A 21,333-nucleotide genomic window follows, 5' to 3' on the forward strand; every position below is an offset into this window, starting at 1 on the left:
CTGGATTTTGGGCAATGATGATGTTATGGTAACAAATTCAGCCCCAAGAGGGGTATTGCTGACTCAGAGATGAGTATGTTCTGATAGCTTTTTTGAGAGAGCCCTGAAAAGTGGGGAAACTGAGGCAGGGATGCTGTAGAGCCATCTCAGGCTATGAGGGGATGCGCAGGAGGCAGCTGGTGTTTCCAGGGGGACAGTGTTCTATTTCTCCCTCCTCATTCCCCTCACTCATGCTGAGATCCCCAAACACTAATGCTGTGAACACTCCCATGTAGCTACCATCCCCCTTTAATGGGTGGGGAAACCGAGGCACAGATAGCAGAAGGGACTTGCACCTCCTCCACACAAAACTATACCCTGCATCCATGGCAGAACTGGGATTAAAGCCCAGGAGTCCTGATTCCCAGCCTCCTGCTCCAACCACTGGACACCACTTCCCACCCGGAACAGCAAATAGTAGCCAGAAGTCCTGAACTCCAGCTTCCTACTCTACTCCATATCTTGGTCCCTCTCTCCTTCTCTCCCAAGCTAGGGTCTGTCTCACCTGAAAGACCTTTTGATGTTTGGGACTCTGGTTTTATCTGGTGGCGGGTGGCAGTGGTGAAGGGGCAGAGGAATCCCAAGCGGGAGGTCTGTGACATGGCTGTGGGGAGGGTGGAATGAGCTGGGAGAAGACAAAGGTGATAAGGACCTACAGAATAGATGAGTGAAATCAATCCCCTCACTGCCAGGTCCCAATCATGTCTGACATTTGCGCCGTGTTCCCAAAGCTGCTTCCAAATCCAAGGTGAGTTTGGGGCGTGAACTACCCATCAACCTCAGGGAGGAGATGGCCTAGTGGGCTTGGTCCTGTTGTCATGGCTCTGAGGCCAGTGGAGTCATTCCTTGATTTACACCAAGCTGAGCAAGAAGGGAATCAGCCTCAGTGACCTGAGTGGAGTTACTCCTGATTTAACGAGGTGGGAGCGAGATAAGAATTATCCTGCTGGATTCTGGATTCCTCCCGGTTTTGCATCTAAGGCCATCATTTACCCCCAGGTAATGGGGTTCTCCACCCTCGCAGGGGCCTGTAAATGCCACTAGAAAGCCTAGGTCAGCAATTAAGCAGCCCCAGTGTCACAAACCCAGGCTATGGGTCAGGACTCCTGGGTTCTGTCCCTGGGCTGGGCAGGGAGTGGGGTCTAGTGAGTTAGCGTGGGTGGGAATGGCTGCAGGTCAGGACTCCTGAGTTCTCTCCTGGGCTGGGAGGGGAATCTAATGGATTAGAGCAGGAGTGATGGCAGTCAAGATTCCTCCTGCCAGTCTAGAATGGTTGGGTTGGATAAAGGGAGGGTGCGGGGCTGGGTAGTATAGCAGAGGCTGGCTCAGGAGCTCCCCACCCTCACCGGTGTGGCACCCCCCCTTCGAGCAGGGCTTTGCCCAGCTGTGCCCGGTGCAGCTTTTGTTTCCTGAACAGGCAGAGTGAAAGCAGCAGCTGCTTGCAGCCTTAGTTCTCTTCCCCCCTCCCCACCCCGCACCACTTCTCCTGGGGCTAGGGTGGTCCCCTTCAGGCTTGCTGCCTACCCATCCTCCCAGCTTCTGCTAGGGGTAGGGTCCACCTCCCCCCGCAGGGCAAATGGACAAGAACAAAAATCAGCAGAGAAAAGCTATTGTAATATTTCTACTAGGTTAAAACAACAGAGTACAAAAAATGAGGAAATTGAAACAAAAGTATTATCTAATACTTCAAGTAGGGTTTGGGGAGCCAGGGCTTGTGAGGAGCATCCAGCTTTGCCAGACTTGCTTTGTAAGCCTAGGGAAAGCATTTTAACCTCTCTCTATCCGTTTCTATATCCTGGAACCGGGAATAAGATGATTACTTACCCCAAAGAGTGTTTGTGTCGTTTAACAAACATCTGTGAGGGGCTTTGCGACTTTCCGATGACAAATGCAAAGTAATATTGGGTTTATAAAATGTGAGTGTCCTTTTAAACTGCTGCCTGGCTCTGCCCTAGCTACAGGATGATGCGGAATTGGCTCACACCAGATTCCAGACCTGCTGCTCTACCAGCTCTCGTGGAGGATAGCCGATAGCGATGCTGTTTTTCCTCTAAGGAGGGGTGATAGTAGGGAAATAGCTCCATTATTTATCCAGCAGCTGCCCCCTTTACTTAATACCTTGGTCCCTGGCGCATCTTTAACGTGCATCGGCTCCCTCCACCCCCTCAGTTCCTTTTCAGGCTACAACCAAGGCAAGACAATGAACAAAGGTACGTGCAGACCGCGCTTTGAGGGGACTCTGGGTATGGAAGTTTTTGCCTCATCACCTGATGCTGTGGGCACGCGCTGTGGAGGGTTTGTAAGAACTACAACCCCCAGCAGGCAGCGCGACTGCTGATCTGGCTGGTGCAAGCTCTGCTACTTTTGCATGCTTGGAAAGCGGGCTAATATTGGAAGCATTCAGAGGGCTGAGCGTGAGCTGGTTTGCAGTTCTGAGCTAAATGGCTTTCCCCGGGAGGCAGCATCCAATCATTTAATGCAGAGACCTTTTTTGTTTTTATTTTAAAACATTTCCCAACTCTCCGCTGTTGCAATGGTGGGATTTGCTGACAATCGACTGGCAGTGCAGCACCGCAAGATCAGTTGTCTCTATTGCAATTAAGTTTCCAGAATCTGGATGTGGGGAAGACTGCAGAGAACCGAGCATGCACTTGTAATAAGTGTGCCTGTCCTCCGGAATCTCTCTTATTTGTCTGTGCAGGTATTTGATATTTCCCATTTGTGTAATTCTTTATTGTTTTGGAAGCTGTTACCCGCCCGGAGCATGCATCGGTTTGCAGTGCTTGCCAAACAAACTGCCGCAAGCACAGGCTGCAAAGGGCCAGGGTGCTACAGGAATGAAAAGAGAGACATGGCTTTGCAGTGCATTGCCTCGCTGGTGGAGGGGAAGCAGCACCAGCAGCGCGCTCGCCGGCTTACTTGCCCGCCGGCGAAAAAGGGACTCGTGCGTTGGAACAGCGCTGCCAAGGCCTCTGCAGTGAAGATCAACGAGAAGACGAGCAGGGAGAAAATCCTGACGCTGGAGTCCATGAACCCCCAGGTGAAAGCGGTGGAATACGCCGTAAGGGGCCCCATTGTCCTGAAAGCTGGCGAGATCGAGAAGGAGCTGCGGAAGGTGAGGCGCGTGGAGTGGCGGGGCTGAGCGCTGGGGCTGGTGATTCTTTGCTAGGCAATTTCCATACAGTCTCGGGAGAGCCGAGTAGAGTAGAGTAGAGTAGAGCAGAAGGATGGGCTGGCCCCCTTGTTCTTCCGGCCATTTGGCCAGGTGTTGCTGCTCTCTCTACCCCCCACGCCCTGCCGGGGGCCGTGCTGAGCCAGCCCCTTGCCACTCCTTCGCTGCAGCGGCTCCTGATTGGGGCTAAGGGAACCCAGCAAGGAATACATGTTGCTGCCCGACCCCTCCTGCACGTTGATAATCAGCAGCAGAATTAGCTAAAGAAAACGTGGCAAATGCCTGCCTGACACGGTCTTTAAAGATCTCATCAGTTCTGTTTCTCAGCCTTCCCCTGCACTTCCCGAGGTTTGCTCCTCCTACATAAGGATTTAGGACATGGCTTTGTAACCACTTCTAGATAATATTGAATGCAAGATGAAATTGGGGTGCTGTGAAGTTCTGTCTAAATGGATAGTCAGGTTAAAAATTAGTACTTTAAACAATTATCTTACCTTTGTTAGACTCTTACTTTAAAATGTAACTAATTTTTGCCACTTACCAATTTTTTTTTTAAGTTGATTCAATGTGCTAAATGAAACCATGTTTTTGTCATCACCCGTTTTTGTTAATGGATTTTGTGGGGATTTTTGTCATTTCATGTAATTTCACAATAGCTAGATTAATATAGCCCTGATCCTGACTGGTGACATGGATGTTAGGCCAGTAGAAATAACAAATATCAATACTTTTTCCCTAAAAACTTAGTTAACTATCCTTGTCCTTTTAAAATCTTAAATCTGTTGTAATGTAGCACTGTATATATAAGTGTAGCTAATAGTTATAAAACTAGTCAGGCCTTTTTGGGGGTGAAGGAGGAAAAAGACAACGAACATGCTCTCCATCTCCTGTGTCATTGCACAGGTCAACAGATGCATACACTGCAAAAATAGTATTTACTTTTCTTCTCTTATTCTACCTCTAACACTCTTTGGTATAAGCCAGTGCCTCTTTGTATTTTATAGAAAAGGGTGAATGATGAGTTTTCACTATACAGTGGGTGCATTTAAAATATTCACTCTAATATTAGAGCTACTATGTGTTTTATTGCTGGTCCCAATTTTAAATACGGGGTATCTCTGAATCGCATCCACTGTACCTATCATAGTTTTGAATACTTCAGTCAAGTCCCTGCTACTTTCTTCTTTTTTTCTAAGCTGAAATCATTAAGGCTATGTCTACACTACAGTTTATATTGGCATAATTTATGTTGCTTAGGGTATGAATAAATCATCCCCCTGAGTGACATAAATTACACTGACATAAGCACTGGTGTGGATAGCACTGTGTTGGCAAGAGAGCTTCTTCCACTGATGTTAGTTACTGCTGCTTATGGGGGCTGGAGTAGTTAAGCTGAAGGGAGAGCTCTCTCCCATTGGCTTAGAGCGGCTACATTGGAGAACATACAGCTGTGCTGCTGTAAGATCTCTAGTGTAGATATGGCCTTAGACTCACATTTTCTAAAGTGGTCACTGAGGTTGTGTGTGCGCATATTTATTTATTTATTTATTTTATTTTAAAGGTGCCCAACTTGAGACCTTGGCCCTGTTTTTTGGAATGTTGAGCTCCTACATTTGGGAGTTGTGGATCTTTAGCACATCTGAAGACTAGGCCCAGTGTGTTCCAAGTTAGGTACCATAATCAGCCATTGCTTTTGAAAATTTTGGCCTTGACCTCAGATTCCTCATCTGTAGTATCCATACTGACGTTAAAAAAAATCTTAGCGAGTTTGGCATGGTTCTTACTAGCAACGTTTACAGCACAGCTTCCCTGATCAATGTGGATGGACTGTTTTATTAATAGTAGAGTTATAATCTATGGCATATATAATATGCATACCTGAGGAACAGCTCTGGGTAGTTTGAAAGCTTGCCCTTATAACAGATATTACCTTACTTACCTTGCCTCTCTCATATCCTGGGACCAGCACAGCTACAACAACACTTCAAACAATGCATAACATGGCTATTTACAAGTTTAAAAAAAATTTCTATCTATATCGGTCTGGAAAACCCTGCTAATAAGTCATGTTAATTGTGGTTGTTGCAAGCACAATTCTGGTTTTGATGTGCAGAAGAGTGAGGGCCCTTGTGAAGACTGATTGCCAAATGTGTGTAGAAGAATACTATAAAGGGCTAAATGCAAGAAATAATCGCAGGTTTTACATCTCCAAGTTATTTGGTTCTTTTTTGTTGTTGTTGAAATGATGGATGCTTTCGATTCAGAGAGGTTGAGCTCTGCACAAATGAGAGCTCTAGGGAGGTCCGAAGACTGTGGTACCTCGTTTGTTTTTGGTTTTTAATTTCACACCTTAATTGATTTCTCTGCCTCTAATGGAGTCTGCTCCCTGTATGGATGTTATCTGTCCCAGGCATTACATTTCAAAACGTTTCTTGGGGATTGCCTTCTAAACCTCACTTGCAAGATTGCCATCGCCACTTTGTCATACAACTGAATTCTGTGCTAGATATGGTTTTAGGAACAAAATATAAACACTACCAGCATATTCAGTGACTGTAAGTTTGTTTTGCTAACTAGTGTTGTCCCTTACTTTGATTATGGTTGGAAAAAGTCTTTTTGTGTAACCGGGAAAACAAATGAATAGATTTTCCTTGTTCTTCCACCCTTCTCTGTAAGCACATCCATCCATGGGACACAAGCTACATCACTGACTAAAGGGGGTTAATCTTTTGAGAGCCCCTTGTTAACCTATCAGAAAAAGTCACTGCTAATGATTTTTATAAAATGTAATTTTTAGTTGTTTGGTTTCTGCTTAAGTGGCAGATTTTTCCATGTAAAAAACCAAGTTTTGCTATCTCAAAACAGTGCAGTGGAACATTAACAATGTCTATTTGTATTTAGGTCCACATGACTGTGCACTGGCTGAAGACAAGTAATGCAAACATAGTTTACTGAACCAAACTCTAGTGCCCAGTGGGAAGAGGAAGGGGGAGGAGGAGGAGATGTGAGAAAGTGGAATAAGTGTATCTGCAAAGAACATTGTGATCCAACTAAATATGCAAAAGCAGCTGCAGTCAACACTTTCCTCTCTTGCTGTTGTTGTCAACTTGTTCACTCCTTCTTGCCTTGAATCCTTAACAGCTTTCTGAGAGGCACAATTACACACTTTGAACATCTATTCCGTAAACAAAATCCCAGCTGTACAAGAAGTGGGTGGCTTTTTTTTCATGAACGAACAATAAATTCCAAGGACCATAATTTATAGCTGAAATATTTTACGTCAGGTACCTACTCTGTCTATATTTAGCTGCAATGTCGTCAGTATGTGGATGGATGACTTTTGTCTCTGTTTCCTTTTCATGAAAACCAGACAGTGCGTGCTCTGGCCTTTTGCAGATTTAGGGACATGGCTGAGAAGGGGCTTGTCTGATCCCCACTGCAGACAGAAGTAATGCTGATAGGTAGGGAGAAAAAGCTTGGAGGATGTAGCAGAGGGAGCGTCTTCCCTCTCTCTTGAGAAAGGATGCCAACCCCTTGTCAGCAAGGTTCATTCCCCCCAGGCACCTCCATATTCATGACTTCTCCTCATTCTTAGGAAGTGGATGTGTTCAAAGGTGCCTTTTACCCCCATCTTCTTTTGCATAAGAGGTTGCAACCTCTCTCTAATGCAGACTGTTTTAGTTATTAGGAGGTGACCAACAGTCCTACTAATTTGGTTCAGTCCAATTACATTTTATATTGGCATATCAAGCTACACATGTATAATTAAAAGCCTCTCCCAAAGGCAATCTGTCCAGGATAGGCATCCACTGTGTTTTGGGGAGGTTATCCTGGTATCTTCGTCATTATTGTACTTTTCTAACATGGTGGTCAGTAGTGTCCTGTTCACTTTGCAGTATCATTCCTTCATTTGAGGGTTATGCACGGTTTTTCCTCCTCACTTCTTGACTGAAGAGGCTTTGATTATTTTCGATAATTTAAGGAAATGCTTTTTCTTGATCTCCCTCCTATTTTGGACATTGGAGTGTTTGGGGTTTTTTTTGGTTTTTTTTTTAATGTCTCTCTTGCAGTATAATGTATATGGGTCTAATCCTAATGACCACTTGGAAACTCCAACTAGAGTAGAATAAGGCTGCTTGCTTAGCCATGCAAATGGCGCACATTGTATGTGAACTGCATAGATTTCACTGGATTCCAGTTTACACCAATATGAAAAAATCAAGTTTTTAATCTATAGAAAATGGGCTGGCTGAAATGTTAACTTGGTTTTTGACTAAATTAATTTTTTTTCCCCAAAAAGTATCAGCGTTCTGCGAAAGATTTTTACTTTTGTTGAAAAAGACTTTGGTTGAAAACTGAGTTTTTATTCAGAGATGCCACAATAGTGCCTCGTAGGGGTTGTAGTCTGGGTGCCGTATGCCCCAGTTCTTTATAGTCTGGGCTCTCCAGCTGGGCTACATCTCCCATGATGCACCATGGTGGCTTAGCAAGAGAGAGAAGACTGTGTTGCATCATGGGGAAATGTAGTCCAGCCAGGAGGACTGGGCCAAAGAAGAAGTGGGCCATGAGGCACATGAACTACAGCTTTCATGAAGCATTGAAGTGGCATTTTCAAAGAGAAATTTTTCAGATTTTGACCAAAATTTTCCACAGGAAAAGCCTCACTTTCTGACAGCTGTAAGATTAAAATTTCCATGCTTTGGGTCCTGGCTACCCTGTTACACCCCTTTCCTCTCTGAGCACCATTGTGATAGCTGAGATTAACTGTGATCCTTCTGGTAGTAGTCTTTGTGCTAGGTTTGAATTTCAGGAAGGCTGGAAGCAGTGTGTTTTCAGGGGAAGGCCTTCAATATCTACAACTTGCTTCTCCCAACAGTATGGAAATCGCTGACTTTCAAGGCATGGTGCAAAGCTCATCTCCACAGTTTGGCTTTTGCCAAGGGGAAGACTAAGCAGCACATGGTGAAGTAATTAGAGGAGGCAGGAAAGGGGGATTCTTTTTTTTTTTTTTTTGCTGTTGACACTTTTTAGTGCTGATTTGGGAACAGATTATTATATGTGATAAATAAGATAAATTAATAATACATTATTATTATTAAGATAAATTAAAAATTTAACAGAAAATATTGAAGAGCAAAATATTTGTTGTAGAAATGCATGCTCATTGTTGACCTCTCCTACATCTCAAATCAACACATTTTTGGAGTGGAATTTTCTTTGATCTATTGTTACAAGAGTTGGTTTAATACAAATCATGGTTGTATTCTGAGGGATTGAGCTCAAAATATTCAAACTGCTGAGATAGTTTCATCACTGCCACTACCCCAGAACTCCTATTTGCAATATTTTTAGGAAGCATTTTCAGACCAGGATGACTAACGTTCATCTCACTGACTTCCACAATAGAGTCCGCAATCACTCAGCTTTAAAGGAGACAGTGTTCCATCTTATTCTGAGCACCCAGTGCAATATGCTCCATTTTAATGCTGTTTTATTGCCATCTCTCAGCAATCGCCAATGTGATTCCCCCAGCCTCAGATACACTCCCCCTGGTTTTGGCAAAGTTTCAGTGCCTCTTTGTAAACCTCTTATATTAATTAAAAATGTTACTTCAGAAATTAAGTACCAACTTCAGACCAGTGCTCATGTCATCCATTGGCTCTTTCTCATGAATTCACCACCTTGCTATTTGTTTAAACCCCAACTTCTCTCTTATTCTAGCTACTAAAATGTGAGTTATTGTATCTGAGCCTATATAAATTGTTTTTAAAAAAAAGGGGATGAGATTTCTACCACTAATGCAACATCACTGGTATTCTATTAATTGTGTGAAAGCAGTAACATTTCAGTGTCTAACCAAATTAAACATTTCAAGTCATAATCTCTTAAAAATCCACAGAATATGTTCCCTTTGATTTATAATTTTGGGGAGAGATTATGAAAAAACCTCCAGGTTTTATCTGTATTGTGCCTTAATGGTAATGTGTCAAAAGTGCTGAAGAAAAAATATTCTTTCTCTTTTCAATGATTGAATAGACAGTACTTACAACCTTTCTTCTTCCCCTCTCTCATTCCCAGATCACTCTGGATCAATAACAAAGCTTTGGGATGGGGACCACATGGCTGAAGAGATTGGTAATGGGTCCTAGAACTTTTCACCTGTCGGATGCTGGTTTGGGTTGGTAGCGACTGCTAGTAGTTGCCCTCTGATGGCTGTTCACTGGCAAATGTGAAATAATCTGGAGGGAGCAAGTCTATCCCAGTAAGCATGTGTCCTCATCCCAAAAAACACCAGCACCATTGGCACTACCTGGTGAATTGAATAGTCCTGGAGACTGAAGTACGGTTGAGGGATAAAATCTGCAGGTCAGAATTGAGAAATACTATCTGACAATAGTATCTTCTAAAGTGACACTGTCAAATCAAGTCAGATGTTGTATACAAATTATTTTCTTAATTCATGTTGTCAGGGTCACCTTACATTGGCTCAAGTGAAAGTTTTATATTAATTTTACTCTTCACTATTTAAGCCATTGGTTTACTTTCTGCACTTATCTCTGTTTGGACAATGGCAGTAATGAAATCATTTTAACTTCAATAGTCCTACTTTCAGATTTTCTGTGCTGCGGGGTTTGGGTTAAAAATACTGGTGGGGAATGTTTGCTTGAAAACTCCTTTTTTCCTTTTGAGGTTTTTAAATTGCATGGAAACATCTCTTCTGACTTACTATCCAAATTTAAGACTAAATATGAGTTGACATGTCCCTTTAAATTATTACTGGAGCTGTGGAAAGGTACAACAATAACAAACAGTTTTCACACTGACATGCAGAAATATGATCTGACATTCAGGAAAACCCACAAATGACATGATTTATTGATCACACTGAGACACAGAATGGCTAATTTAATATGAAAATTGATGTTTCGCCTAATATGTCCTGAACAGGGAGAGAACGACTGAAAAACATCTCTCGGGAGATAGCGGTTGACCTCATCAAGACAGTCAGAACTGTTCTTCCTCATTTGCCTGTACATGTTATATAATAGGAAGATACAGTATTGAAATCTTGCTTTCTGTAACACTGGTGAAAACTGATTAGGATGAAAAACTTAAATAAGTTTTATGATTTTTGGCAAACATTATTTATTTGACTTTTTTCTGCATAAAGTCACATTGTGTGTGAAGAGAATTTTATGTGATATGCAGCTAGTTTTAAAATGTACACAGAGAATTTATTATCTCTGCTTTGATGGTGAGGTGGAAAAACATTCTTCAGAAGCAACTTTAAAAAAATCCCCAGAACTTCTAATTTGTTTTTCAAGGGTAATTACAATATGTCCTGATGAACACTGCCATGTATGTTCAGCAGAATGCAATCCAGAAGACCCAATAATTCAGTCTTCTCATCTGAAATATAATGGCAAAATCTTTCCAAGTTATTCCACTATAATTTAGGAGTTTCTTCAATGGGAGGCCTAATCACATTTACTGAGTATTATATAATTCCTTTATTTAAAAAACATGTTAAAATTAAATCTTACATATATATTTTTATATTTTCATTGACATTCCTTTGAAGGGAAGCTCACTGGTACATTTAAACAAAAATAATAGCCTTTTGTAATATATTCCTGTTTGTTTAAGCTGGAGATTCAGTCTAGCCACTGGCTCTTAGTACCACCAATTACCTCATCTTAGTCCAGGGGACATTAAGGCTCATCGCTGCTATTTCAAGTCAGAATCCAGACTCCTCATTCTCTTTCCCTGTGAATTACAGTTCTTGTCAGCTTGAATTATACATGCATAACACAAACTCAAAGGCATGCTCTGTGGTAAGCAGGTCAGTTTTTTCTTCTGCTGAGAGCTGATCTAATAACAGAAGATTAGAACGCTAATTCAGGCCTTGAAGTTCCTATTAGTTAGATGCGTGAAGGTGGTGCTTTTTAGGTCATTTTTTTAAAAGTACTTGGCTGCTGAGGTACCCAGCTCAACTGAGGTGAAATTTTTTTGTCTTCTCTTCCTATTAATTATGTAGCCTTTTCTTATTTGTGCAATCCACAACACAGACAGGCCTGGTTTACATAAGGAATTAAAAAAAGAAACTGTTCCCTAGTGTGGGCACAGCTAGAGAGCTGAGGCCTCTGAGAGGAGACACGAGGAGATGCAGGGAAAGTGAAACAATGAGAGAGAGTCGATGGGCAAAGAGAAAACTAGAAGCATTTGCTAATCTGGCTTCTCAAAGGGATAGTGGGGATTTCAGTGAAAGGGGGAGAGCTGCAGGGGTAGAAGAGGCAAATTGAACTTCATCCAAAGGAGATGACACAGCCTGGGGAAAGGGAGTGTTAATGGGGATGATGAAATCTTTTGTATCCAGGTTGCCAGTTGAAATCTAGCCCAAAAAGGTAGAATATTACGTGTAATAACTTCAATCCAGTTCCAGTCAAAACCCACCATCTCTGCAATTATCTCTTGTTGGCAGAAGGGCCAAAGAGTGGGTCTTTCATCCTCAGATTTGAGGTGAAATGCTTGGACATTTGCACTACAGCTTACCGTGTTCAATAGCTCTTAGTCTCCTCCTGTACCCTCCTTCACTCTTCCTGCCCCCACAAAAAAAGACCTCTTCAGTATATAGGGCTGTCAATGCAGCATCTGTTTCAACACCTAGACTTGCACAACTTTTGGCACTTGCTTTATTAAAAAAAATAAAGGTGGGGGACCTTGTAGGAGAAATGAAAAGATTGCAGTTGTGTTTTGCATAAATTTATTCCCGTTTCCTATATTCCTCTGAAAGACTCCCACAGTTCTGTTAACTCCAGAGGGAGGAAAGATGAGGGCATGTATGGCAGATGGGTTCCAAGGAATTGCTGCTTTTTGTTGGTTAACTAACTAGGGCTGTCTTTAGTGCTAAAAAAGGCAGGTTTTTTTTACTGTGAGATAACTAATGTGCATTAGCCATCCAGCTGTTAAATCACAGTGGAGACAAGGACTTGTTGTTTTACCATGAAGGAAAGTAGGTGAGGTCAACAATGGGTATGGGAGGGTTTGGTGTTGACCTTGCTTAGCTACCTCCCAGTAAAAACTATAGGTACTTTGTCTCCACTAGAATTTTACAATGAGATAACTATTGTGCTTTTAAAAAACACAAAGCCAACTCCCACATATTCCTTTTTGGCAGGGAGGTCATAGCCTAGATTTAAGGAGAAGGTAATATATTTACTTTTCTGCAATTCAGGCCCTAAGTGCTATGAGGTTGGCTAAACCCCATTAAACTAAGCTCTTCCCCTCCCTCCTTTAACAATCTAACCTGGCAGCCTTACATGAGGAAAGGCTAGTCTCCTGCACTTCACTAGATGAAGAAGTGATTTCTGTATACCGCCTTTTCTTTTTTTTTAACCAAGGAATGCTGTAGCAGTCATAGATGAAAAGTGACCAGAGGAGGGTCTCTAGCTGCATGGCTTGTTTATGTGTTGGTCATTTGTCTAGTTTATCACTATGTTTTTGTTCCAGTTTTGTTAATATATGGCTGGGGTCCCTGGGGTCCCTGTAGGCTGTGTTTTACAGCTGAGAACAAGCAAAATGTAGTTTCTTATTCTAAGGCAAAATTCTACCCTCCTATGTAAACTTAGTGAATCAAATCCAGCATTGTTGTAAGCAAGAGTTGTGAGCTACCATTGTTAATAGGAGTTCTGGCTACATTTTTCAGAGCTGATTTTGGCTATTTCTTTGTGCCTTTTTGTTTGTAATTTTTAAACTTAAAATCAAATGAAGATGGCCTGTGTTTTCAGGGGACATCCAGTTTATTTGAAGAAAACAACATATTCCCAATCCATTATTTTATTAGTCAGAAATGGTACTTGATGCTGAGGAACAGGAATGCATGTAATCCAGATCTAATAAAACTACTGAACCCTAAAAATCAGATTTTGAATTAAGAGGGACCTGTAACTCATTCCAAGCACGTCTCCTGTCAGCATTAGTAAATCTGAAAGGCTCTGTCTTGACAAGCAAAAAGGGTGTGTCTTTTAAATTGTGTTAGCTTAAGATTTTGTAAAACAAATTCTTTGAGTCCATTGAGTTAGGGTAAGATTAGACCTTCCAGCTGCATCTTGCCTCTACCTGCTCAATTTCAAAAGAAGCTTGAATGTTATCCTTTGCCTGTCTCTGAATGGCACCATCTGCAGTAACAGAAACCGACCACATCACATAGCCACAAATCTCCTGAAAATGGAAGATTTTAGGAGTTTATACCCATGGTGACCATCGTTACCTTCACCATATCCAGTCTCTCTGCTAATATCCACTGACTTCTTGATTTAAAAAAAAAAGTAACAGTAATGTAAGCCTTGATCATAACACTTCATGCAGACGAAAGCAGACAGTCGCATTGTCTGGGTAGTAAAGACTTGTTAGCAAAATGTCTGACCCAGACCAAATGACGTATTTTAAATCATCCCCTTTCCTTACAAATCAGTGTACTTAAAGCTTTTTTCCTATTCTTTTTTTTTTTTTTTTTTTTTTTCTTTTAAAGAAAGCTCTGATTACAAGCTAGTGTTCAAATGCTTTCCCTCTATTCTCATAATGGATTCAGTTCCTCACATGAAAAGTGTGGCTAGAAAAAACAGCCAGCTGTTTAGATTTCAGAGCTCAAGAATTTTAAATATTAGTGTTATTGCTATTAACTTTATATTAGTTTCAAAAACTAAAAGCGCCAATTAGGGCCACACTGTCCTGGTATCTGTGCAAACACACAATATAGTACAACACAATTTTAGCCATAGAGCTTGCAGTCTAACTAGACAAGCCACAAATGTTGAGGCAGACAAGGCATAAGCAAACAGTCAAAAGAACTAAACTTGTTCAGTTTTTTTCCCCTGTGTTTTTTATTTTCCTTAAGTCATCTTTCTTCCCCTTCTTTCCCTCTCTCCTATTCAGATAGCCTAGCCAATCTGCTCCACCATTGCTGACCCCAAATGCCCTCCTGTCATCCTGCCCATCTCACAGATGTTGCTTCAGGTCCAGTCGGGAGGAGAAGGGGGCTGGGAAATAAGTTACAGAAGGGCTAGAAATGTAAGGAGGTCTTGTTGTGGAGGGTCTTTAGTGACTAAAACTTAACTTCAGCAAGATACAATCTTTGTCGAAGCAGGTTTCTCACCCATAGTCAGTTCCAGCTTCTCTTTGTTTTCAGGTCAAGAATCTCCACTTTTCATAAGCTCAAATAGCTCAGCTCCCCCTTTTGTTCTCTAGGTGATGGATGCCAACATGGCTTTTTGCCATCGTTTATATTTCTGTTGTCTTTGTTTCAAGAGCCAGAAAGTTTTCATGGTGGTGCAGGCTTCATTCCCCATTGTGATCATTAAAATGGTCTTTCCCACTTGTTTAGCTCTATGTGTTTGTTTACCTTATATGCGGATGTATTTTTCGTTGCCCTCTGAGGTATTATCTGGCTCAGTTTACATTGTAGACACAGGAAAAGAGGTGAAATAACCAAGACTGTAACCAGGGCGGGGAGAACGGGGCAGTTGCCCAGGGTATGAAGACACAGTGGCAAAGCTTCAAGGATGGAAAAAATGAATGGGGGGAGAAGAGGGGGAAAGGTAAGTGGTGCAAATATGCTTGCCTGCTCCAGGAGCTAAAATTTACAGTGCTGGAAACAACATTCCTTTTTCTAGGACAGGCTAGGGTTATCCATTGATTGCAAAATAAGAACATATTTCAGCACACATTTTTAATTCTTTATACACTGCTCATACATATATCATGTGATAATATTAATGATTTGCATGCTACTGGTTTGCATATACCTTACATAACACCTTTGCCCCAACATCTTGTTGTCATAAATGTGTGTGTCAGGCCTGATGGGCGTTATGGTATGGTATGCCCTTTGCTAGTTGATATTGAGGGGTTGCTAGGGTCACAACAGGTTAGGGACATCATTCCTTAACTCAGCACACCCCGTAGCCTGTCTTTTTGTGGGGAAAGAGGGAAAATTTTCTAAAGGCCTCAATTTGAGCCTTTTTTTTTAAAGTGCATTCCCAGAATCACACACCCATATACATGCAAATCCATCTTTTGTATTGCAAGTGTGTGGCTAAAACTAGAGACCCTGCTTTGAAAATGTGTCCTGTTCTTCCTTTGAGAAGTGCTTTGAAGTCTACTGATGAAGTGCAGTGTAAACGTTAGGTGTTACTAATTAATATTATTGTATTATATTAAATAAAAAATAAATGAGCTATACAGCAGGATAACTGTACCTACACTAAGGGGTTGTATTGCTTTAATTATAGCTGTTTTTAAACCAGTATACTTCAGTGGTAAAAAAACAATGTATAGAAAAACGTTGACTACTTTAGAACTAACAGTGCATTGTGAATTGTCTCATTTTAGGGAATCAAAAAGCCTTTTACTGAGGTCATTAAGGCCAACATTGGTGATGCACATGCAATGGGGCAGCAGCCCATCACCTTCCTTCGTCAGGTAATAATTTTATAAAACAGTGTTGTTTCTAATTCTGTGGCCTCTATAGAATATCACAAAATTTCAGAGATCGTGATCATGACTAGAGAAATTTGTTGTTGCTAGATGCTTGATTTCCCCCAACTTGATTGTAACTCACAACTACTCAATTGTTTTTTCACCATGTTACTAGCTGTGCTTTGTAGCCTATGCACGTTTCATGCTTAGTTATTTCCTTGCTTATATGAATTGACATTATGTGCATATCCACACAGGGAATGTGACACATGGAGCTACCAGTTCAGCCTTTCCAATAATGCCCCCAAACTCTGCCATCTGATAGTCCACACGGGGTCCCCTTTTGCATGCATCCCTACACAGTATTCTCTCTCTTTTTCACCCCTGAAATGTCCTCCTTCCAGCATGCCCTCTCCTGTCCCTTTGCTTGCATCCTTGGCCAGCAAACCTGTTATTGGTAATATAGGCAAGGGAAAAATAGACTCCTTTTAATATAACAGTGTCCATTTAGGGCCTGACTTTTCAAAGGTATGTGCACACAGTTGTACATACCCAATTGCATGTGCCTGACTTGTATGTTTAAATATCATTTCTGAGTGCGTTGACCAAGTATTTGCATATGCATGTGGGGAGTTAAATACATAGCAGACCTCTGTTCACAAATAGTCAATCTAAGTGTGCACAAGAGGTATTTGCATTCACAAATTGGGCTGCATGCATCTTCTAAGGACCTTAATATCTTAACGTCTCTGGGCTAGTTTTGAAAAATGTGTATAGCATCCAGGTATGGGTTCTATTGTAGAAACTATATCAAAGCAAGAACAACAAAAGCCTTGTAGCTACAAATACATTTTTCAATGAATGTCATGCATTTATTCATGTAAAATCGTCAAATTGCATTTTAGTTACTAATATTATGGCATCACTTCAAGGTCCCAGTCAGGAGTGGGGCAACATTGTATTGAGTGTTGTACAAACACAGATGACAAAAACAGTGTGGGTCACCGTTTTCTAAATATATATAATATTTTTAAAGTCATTTAGAAAACTCCATTAGCTTTCATAAAGGTAATAAGTGACCACAACTCATTATAACAAATTAACTCTGATCAACTAAAATATCAAATAATTTAGCTCTGAACTCAGGGATCTCTTCTCCCCGTGATATGTAAGTATGTATTAATTCTGTTAGCATTGTTGCCCAGCAAGGATACTGTGCACCATCCACGTCATCCCCGTGAATGCATACAAAATTGAGACAAATGAAAATGACTCTCGGTAGGGACCTCTTGATTTCCCTCATTGTGGCTTAAATTTCTTCACCATAGTTTATTTCCTTTAGAGCGTGACTCCACTCCTCTCCTCTGCTCTCCCTCCATTTCTTATTTAAATATCTTTAGCAATTTCAAATTAGTAAAATAAAGACTGAAAATGTTATTTCAGAGAAGGATGGCTAGGGCGCAGGACTGGATTCCAGATTCCTGTGTTCAGTTTCCACATCTGCCACAGATTTCCTGTGTGACCTGGGGCAAGCCATCTTATGTTCTGATCCTCATCTATAAAATGGGGCTAGAAATAACTATTCCCTCAACCCTTTTTCTATTGAGATTGTAAATTTTCGGGACAGGGATGATTTCTTACTATATATTTGTACAGTGCTTAGCTCATTGGGGCCCCAATCTCAATCAGCTGTAATACAAATAAGGAAAAAGGCATTTGTTGCTCTCAGTGTTATTACTTATGTTCCAAACACTGATGACAAATCTTTACACTTTCTTATTTTTGGGCCGGTGGGGGGGAGGAGGAGGAGGAGGATGTGGGAGGGAAGAGAGGATATTTCAAAATAACCATTTGAGACCTAATCTATTGATATCCTTCATCTCAAAGGAGTAGCTTTCATATTAACAACTTTAAAATAACCAATAGCATTGAGCAATAATAGCCAGTTTACAGAGTTTTTCTTGGTACTATAGGTGGTTGCGCTTTGTACATACCCAAACCTGTTGGACAGCCCAAGCTTCCCTGAAGACTCTAAGAAGAGGGCCAGACGGATCTTGCAGGGGTGCGGAGGGAATAGCTTAGGTAAGACTAGCATCATTTGTTTTTAATTATAGGTCTGTTATTTTCTGTTTTAATATCCTATGCTTATGTAATGATGGGACGTTCAGAAAGGATGTAAGTAGATGAACGTGGGTGGGAAGGAAATGGCCCATGGAACTGTGAACGGGGAGGTGTTTACAAGACTCTACTAACAAGATAGGGTTGATGCTGAAGATGGTTGTCAAGCAGTAAACAGAGTTCTAGGCAACATGTTTATTATATACACATTTCTGGATAGCCCTTTATCATACTATATGGGCACCCAGAAAAATGACCCATATTCTGTTCAATTGTCTAAGGCAGGGGTCCTCAAACTGTGGGCTGCAGCCTAAAGGTGGGTGGCAACACAGTCCTGGGTGGGCCGCTGGCACAACTGCATTCTCCAGTCAAGCTGTTTGGTTTCAAAGATCTTGAAACATTTCTTTGAGTGCATATTGCTAGGGATTTCTATCATTACAACTGTTTACATTAAAATGAAAAGGAAATATGTACATTGTTTATTTACAGTGTTATAGTTTATATGTACGTAATGAGGAAAATTATTCATTTTAATTTAAGAAATGTGAATAGTGGGCCGCAGTGCCTATTGCAGCTGTGAGGGTGGGCCCCAGGGGAAAAAATTCTGGGAGCCCCTGGCGCATGGTGTGTAAATTGCACATACACATGGCTGTAAAATGTATTCTACCGTTGTCCATGCAGTCATTCTTGAGACAGCTACAATCAACCATGTTTACAAGACAAAGTAGCCCTAAAAGAACATGTTTAGGCTCCAAAACAGTTGTTTTGAGCCTAGTGTCCTTCCACCCCCAAAGGCCCATGTGTGTATATACAATATAGAAATAAATAAAAACAACCTTTACCTTCTCAGAGGCCAGTTCGTTTTTGTCCATCCAGCAACTCACCCCCTCTGCTTGTATCTGGGAAGTCATAGTTGAGTTACAATTCTAAATATAGTGCTCTAGCCGTGGGGTATTGCACAGAACCTGAAGAATCTGACAGACCTGATTAATCTTTCAGGTATGAAAAGAGACTAAGGGTGACATTTCAAAGCACATATTAGAGTAATTGATGTCTCTTAATTTTTGTGATTGCAGAGCCTAGTCACTATGGTAGTAGGTGCTATAAAATAGTAAAATAAACAGAATATAATTATAGGTTTGGTTAGCAGTCTGACATTCTTTGAATGTGCCTAACAGTTCATCCAGTATCAGTTCAGCTTTCATTTTTGTCTTCTTGTTTATAATTTTTATCTTTTTTTGTGTGTGTATTCGTTTTTATGTGGTCTTCTGAACTCCTCTCTTAGTTTAATATGGCAGATTTGTTGCTTACTGTTTTTACATCTTATGGAATTGGATATACTGTAATCTCATCTAGTAAATCAGGGGTGCTTCCATCCTGGTCTGTTGAGCTCTTCCTGGTAGTTAATGGAAAAGTGTTTGGACACATGGTGCTGACTCTCCTTACTTCCAGCTGCTAAATTGCATTAAAAGATAAAAATACTTGAGTCCTTTCCTATTAGGGCTCTCATGATCTCTGTTAAACAGGGAACCATGCTATGAAAAATAATAGTGAACCTGTGGATTAAACTGTCCTTTTTTGTTACAATATGCCTGTGCCTAAACTACAAGCTGGGGAAATAATGATTTTGTTCTGTGGCTCATAGGTAGTAACAAGGACAGTTCAGCCTTTATTATATACTACAGCAGCAAAAGCAGCACTGACGAATACTTAGCACTATGTAGTACTTCACATGTTTTGAGGAGTGTTGCAGACACTAACTATTAAATCCTCAGAAAACCTTTGTTTTCTGCTTTCCCCTAGAGGCTTCTCTGTTTGTAGAGTGACTGGCCCAAAATCACATCAGTAATAGCATCAGGATTAGAATTTGTTGACTCCTGGTATCAGTCCCATGTTAAGTCTATTAGCCTGTTCAGCCTGAATGTGAAATTCCTTGTGTTTCACAAAGTATGGATGATGTTTGAAACATGTATAGATTCTGTGCAGGAGCCTTTTTCCAGAATAAGTGTATTTCAGATGACATGCAGCTGGTCAGTGTAAGCAGGGTTCTGATTGCTTTCTTGCTTTTAGTAGGCTTGAAGCAGTCTTAATCTTCAGATAAAGTGATCATTTTGAACATTAACATTTTAAAAAATATAAATGATTAAGCTTGCATAACTTATACAAATGTCAATGGATAAACAGACATTCTGTACTTGAGTGACTGGAATGTGATTCTATGGTATGGTATTTGTTAAAGAGCAACTGCCCCTCTGATTAACTGTAAAAATAAATATTTAAAAACCAGCAGAGCAGATTGAAAAAGTCTGGCATTCATTAGTATGTTTTCAAAATAGTGCATCAGTCACCAGTCTCAACCTCACTTAGTTGATGAGTGCTCAGACAGCCCACTGTAAATACCTGTCTTAGGGTATGTCTACACTGAGGAGTGACGTTGATTTATTTTAAATCGACTTTCACCCGCCGAATTTTAGAAGTCAGAAGAGCGTGATCACACCATGCTCTTTGTGTCCTCGTTAGCCATGCTTGGGTCGACAAGCAAAGCAGTGCACTATGGGTAGCTATCCTACAGTGCAACTAGCCACAGAGGCTTTTGGGAAGGTTGTTGTCTTCCCATGATGCAATGCACACTGCCCCCTTCTTGCTCCAGTCCAAAACAAACAGATGATCTCCTTTTTGTGCCATTTTTTCAAACCCTTTAGTTTCTGCTGCACGCACACCATTGCCTGCGGGGAGTGGAGCCCGCTCAGCTCAGCACTATTATTGTGAGCATCACAAACACCTCATGACTTATTCTGCAGTATTTTCAGGGGCGAAACAGGAGCTGCAGTGCTTAAAATTGCGATGTTACAGAGGCCGCCTTGCTACAAGCCATAGAACGAAACAATTCCTGTTTGCTGCAAGCTGTCATGCACCATCTACATTCAGTGGAGTGCCACTTTTGGTCCTGGGAAACAAGCAGTGACTGGTGAGATCACATCATTATGAAGGTGTGGGATGATGAACAGTGGCTGCAGAACTTTTGAATGCGAAAGGCCACTTTCTTTGAACTTTTCAGAGAGCTCTCCCCAGCCCTGAAACGCATGAATACTCCCTTGAGACCAGCTCTGATAGTGGAGAAGAGAGTGGCCATCACTGTGTGGAAGCTAGCAATGCCAGACTGCTACCGGTCAGTTGGGAATTGATTTGGAGTCAGTAAATCCACCGTGGGAGCAGCTGTGATTCAAGTGTGCCGGGCCAATAATAGACTTCTGCTAAGAAAGGTAGTGACTTAGGGAACCCCGTCGTAGAAAAGCCTTCCACTGTGTCCTCCATGTTTCCCAAACTGTTGGTGGGGCCATAGATGGCACGCACATCCCTATCTTAGCACTGGACTCTCTTGCCACAGAGTTCATAAATTGAAAGGGATACTTCTCAATGGTGTTGCAGGCCCTTGTGGATCACAGGGGGCGCTTCACCGATATCAGTGTGAGGTGGTCTGGAAAGGTGCATGACGCGCACATCTTTAGGAACTCAGGTCTATTAAA

At 41.4% G+C, this 21,333-nt stretch overlaps 1 protein-coding gene across 3 annotated transcripts in view; it reads left to right on the forward strand.

Annotated features, from left to right (window-relative positions):
- Positions 1–2,002: 2,002 nt before the first annotated feature.
- Positions 2,003–21,333, forward strand: part of GPT2 (glutamic--pyruvic transaminase 2) — a 35,318-nt gene continuing 15,987 nt past the window's right edge. The window contains exons 1-3 of one of the 3 annotated variants that reach the window (XM_067550427.1): positions 2,003–3,154; positions 15,602–15,691; positions 17,662–17,770. In XM_067550427.1, the coding sequence (XP_067406528.1) occupies positions 2,657–3,154; positions 15,602–15,691; positions 17,662–17,770 (697 nt within the window). In that variant the 5' untranslated portion in view covers positions 2,003–2,656. Of the gene's footprint in view, positions 3,155–3,639; positions 3,673–14,770; positions 14,809–15,601; positions 15,692–17,661; positions 17,771–21,333 lie in introns of those variants that run through there. The other 2 variants (XM_067550433.1, XM_067550431.1) reach the window with 2 other exon arrangements.

Source organism: Emydura macquarii, unplaced genomic scaffold (genome assembly GCF_026122565.2).
Source record: "Emydura macquarii macquarii isolate MOO-44397 ecotype Brisbane River unplaced genomic scaffold, CSIRO-AGI_Emac_v2 contig_295, whole genome shotgun sequence".
NCBI lineage: Eukaryota > Metazoa > Chordata > Testudines > Chelidae > Emydura > Emydura macquarii.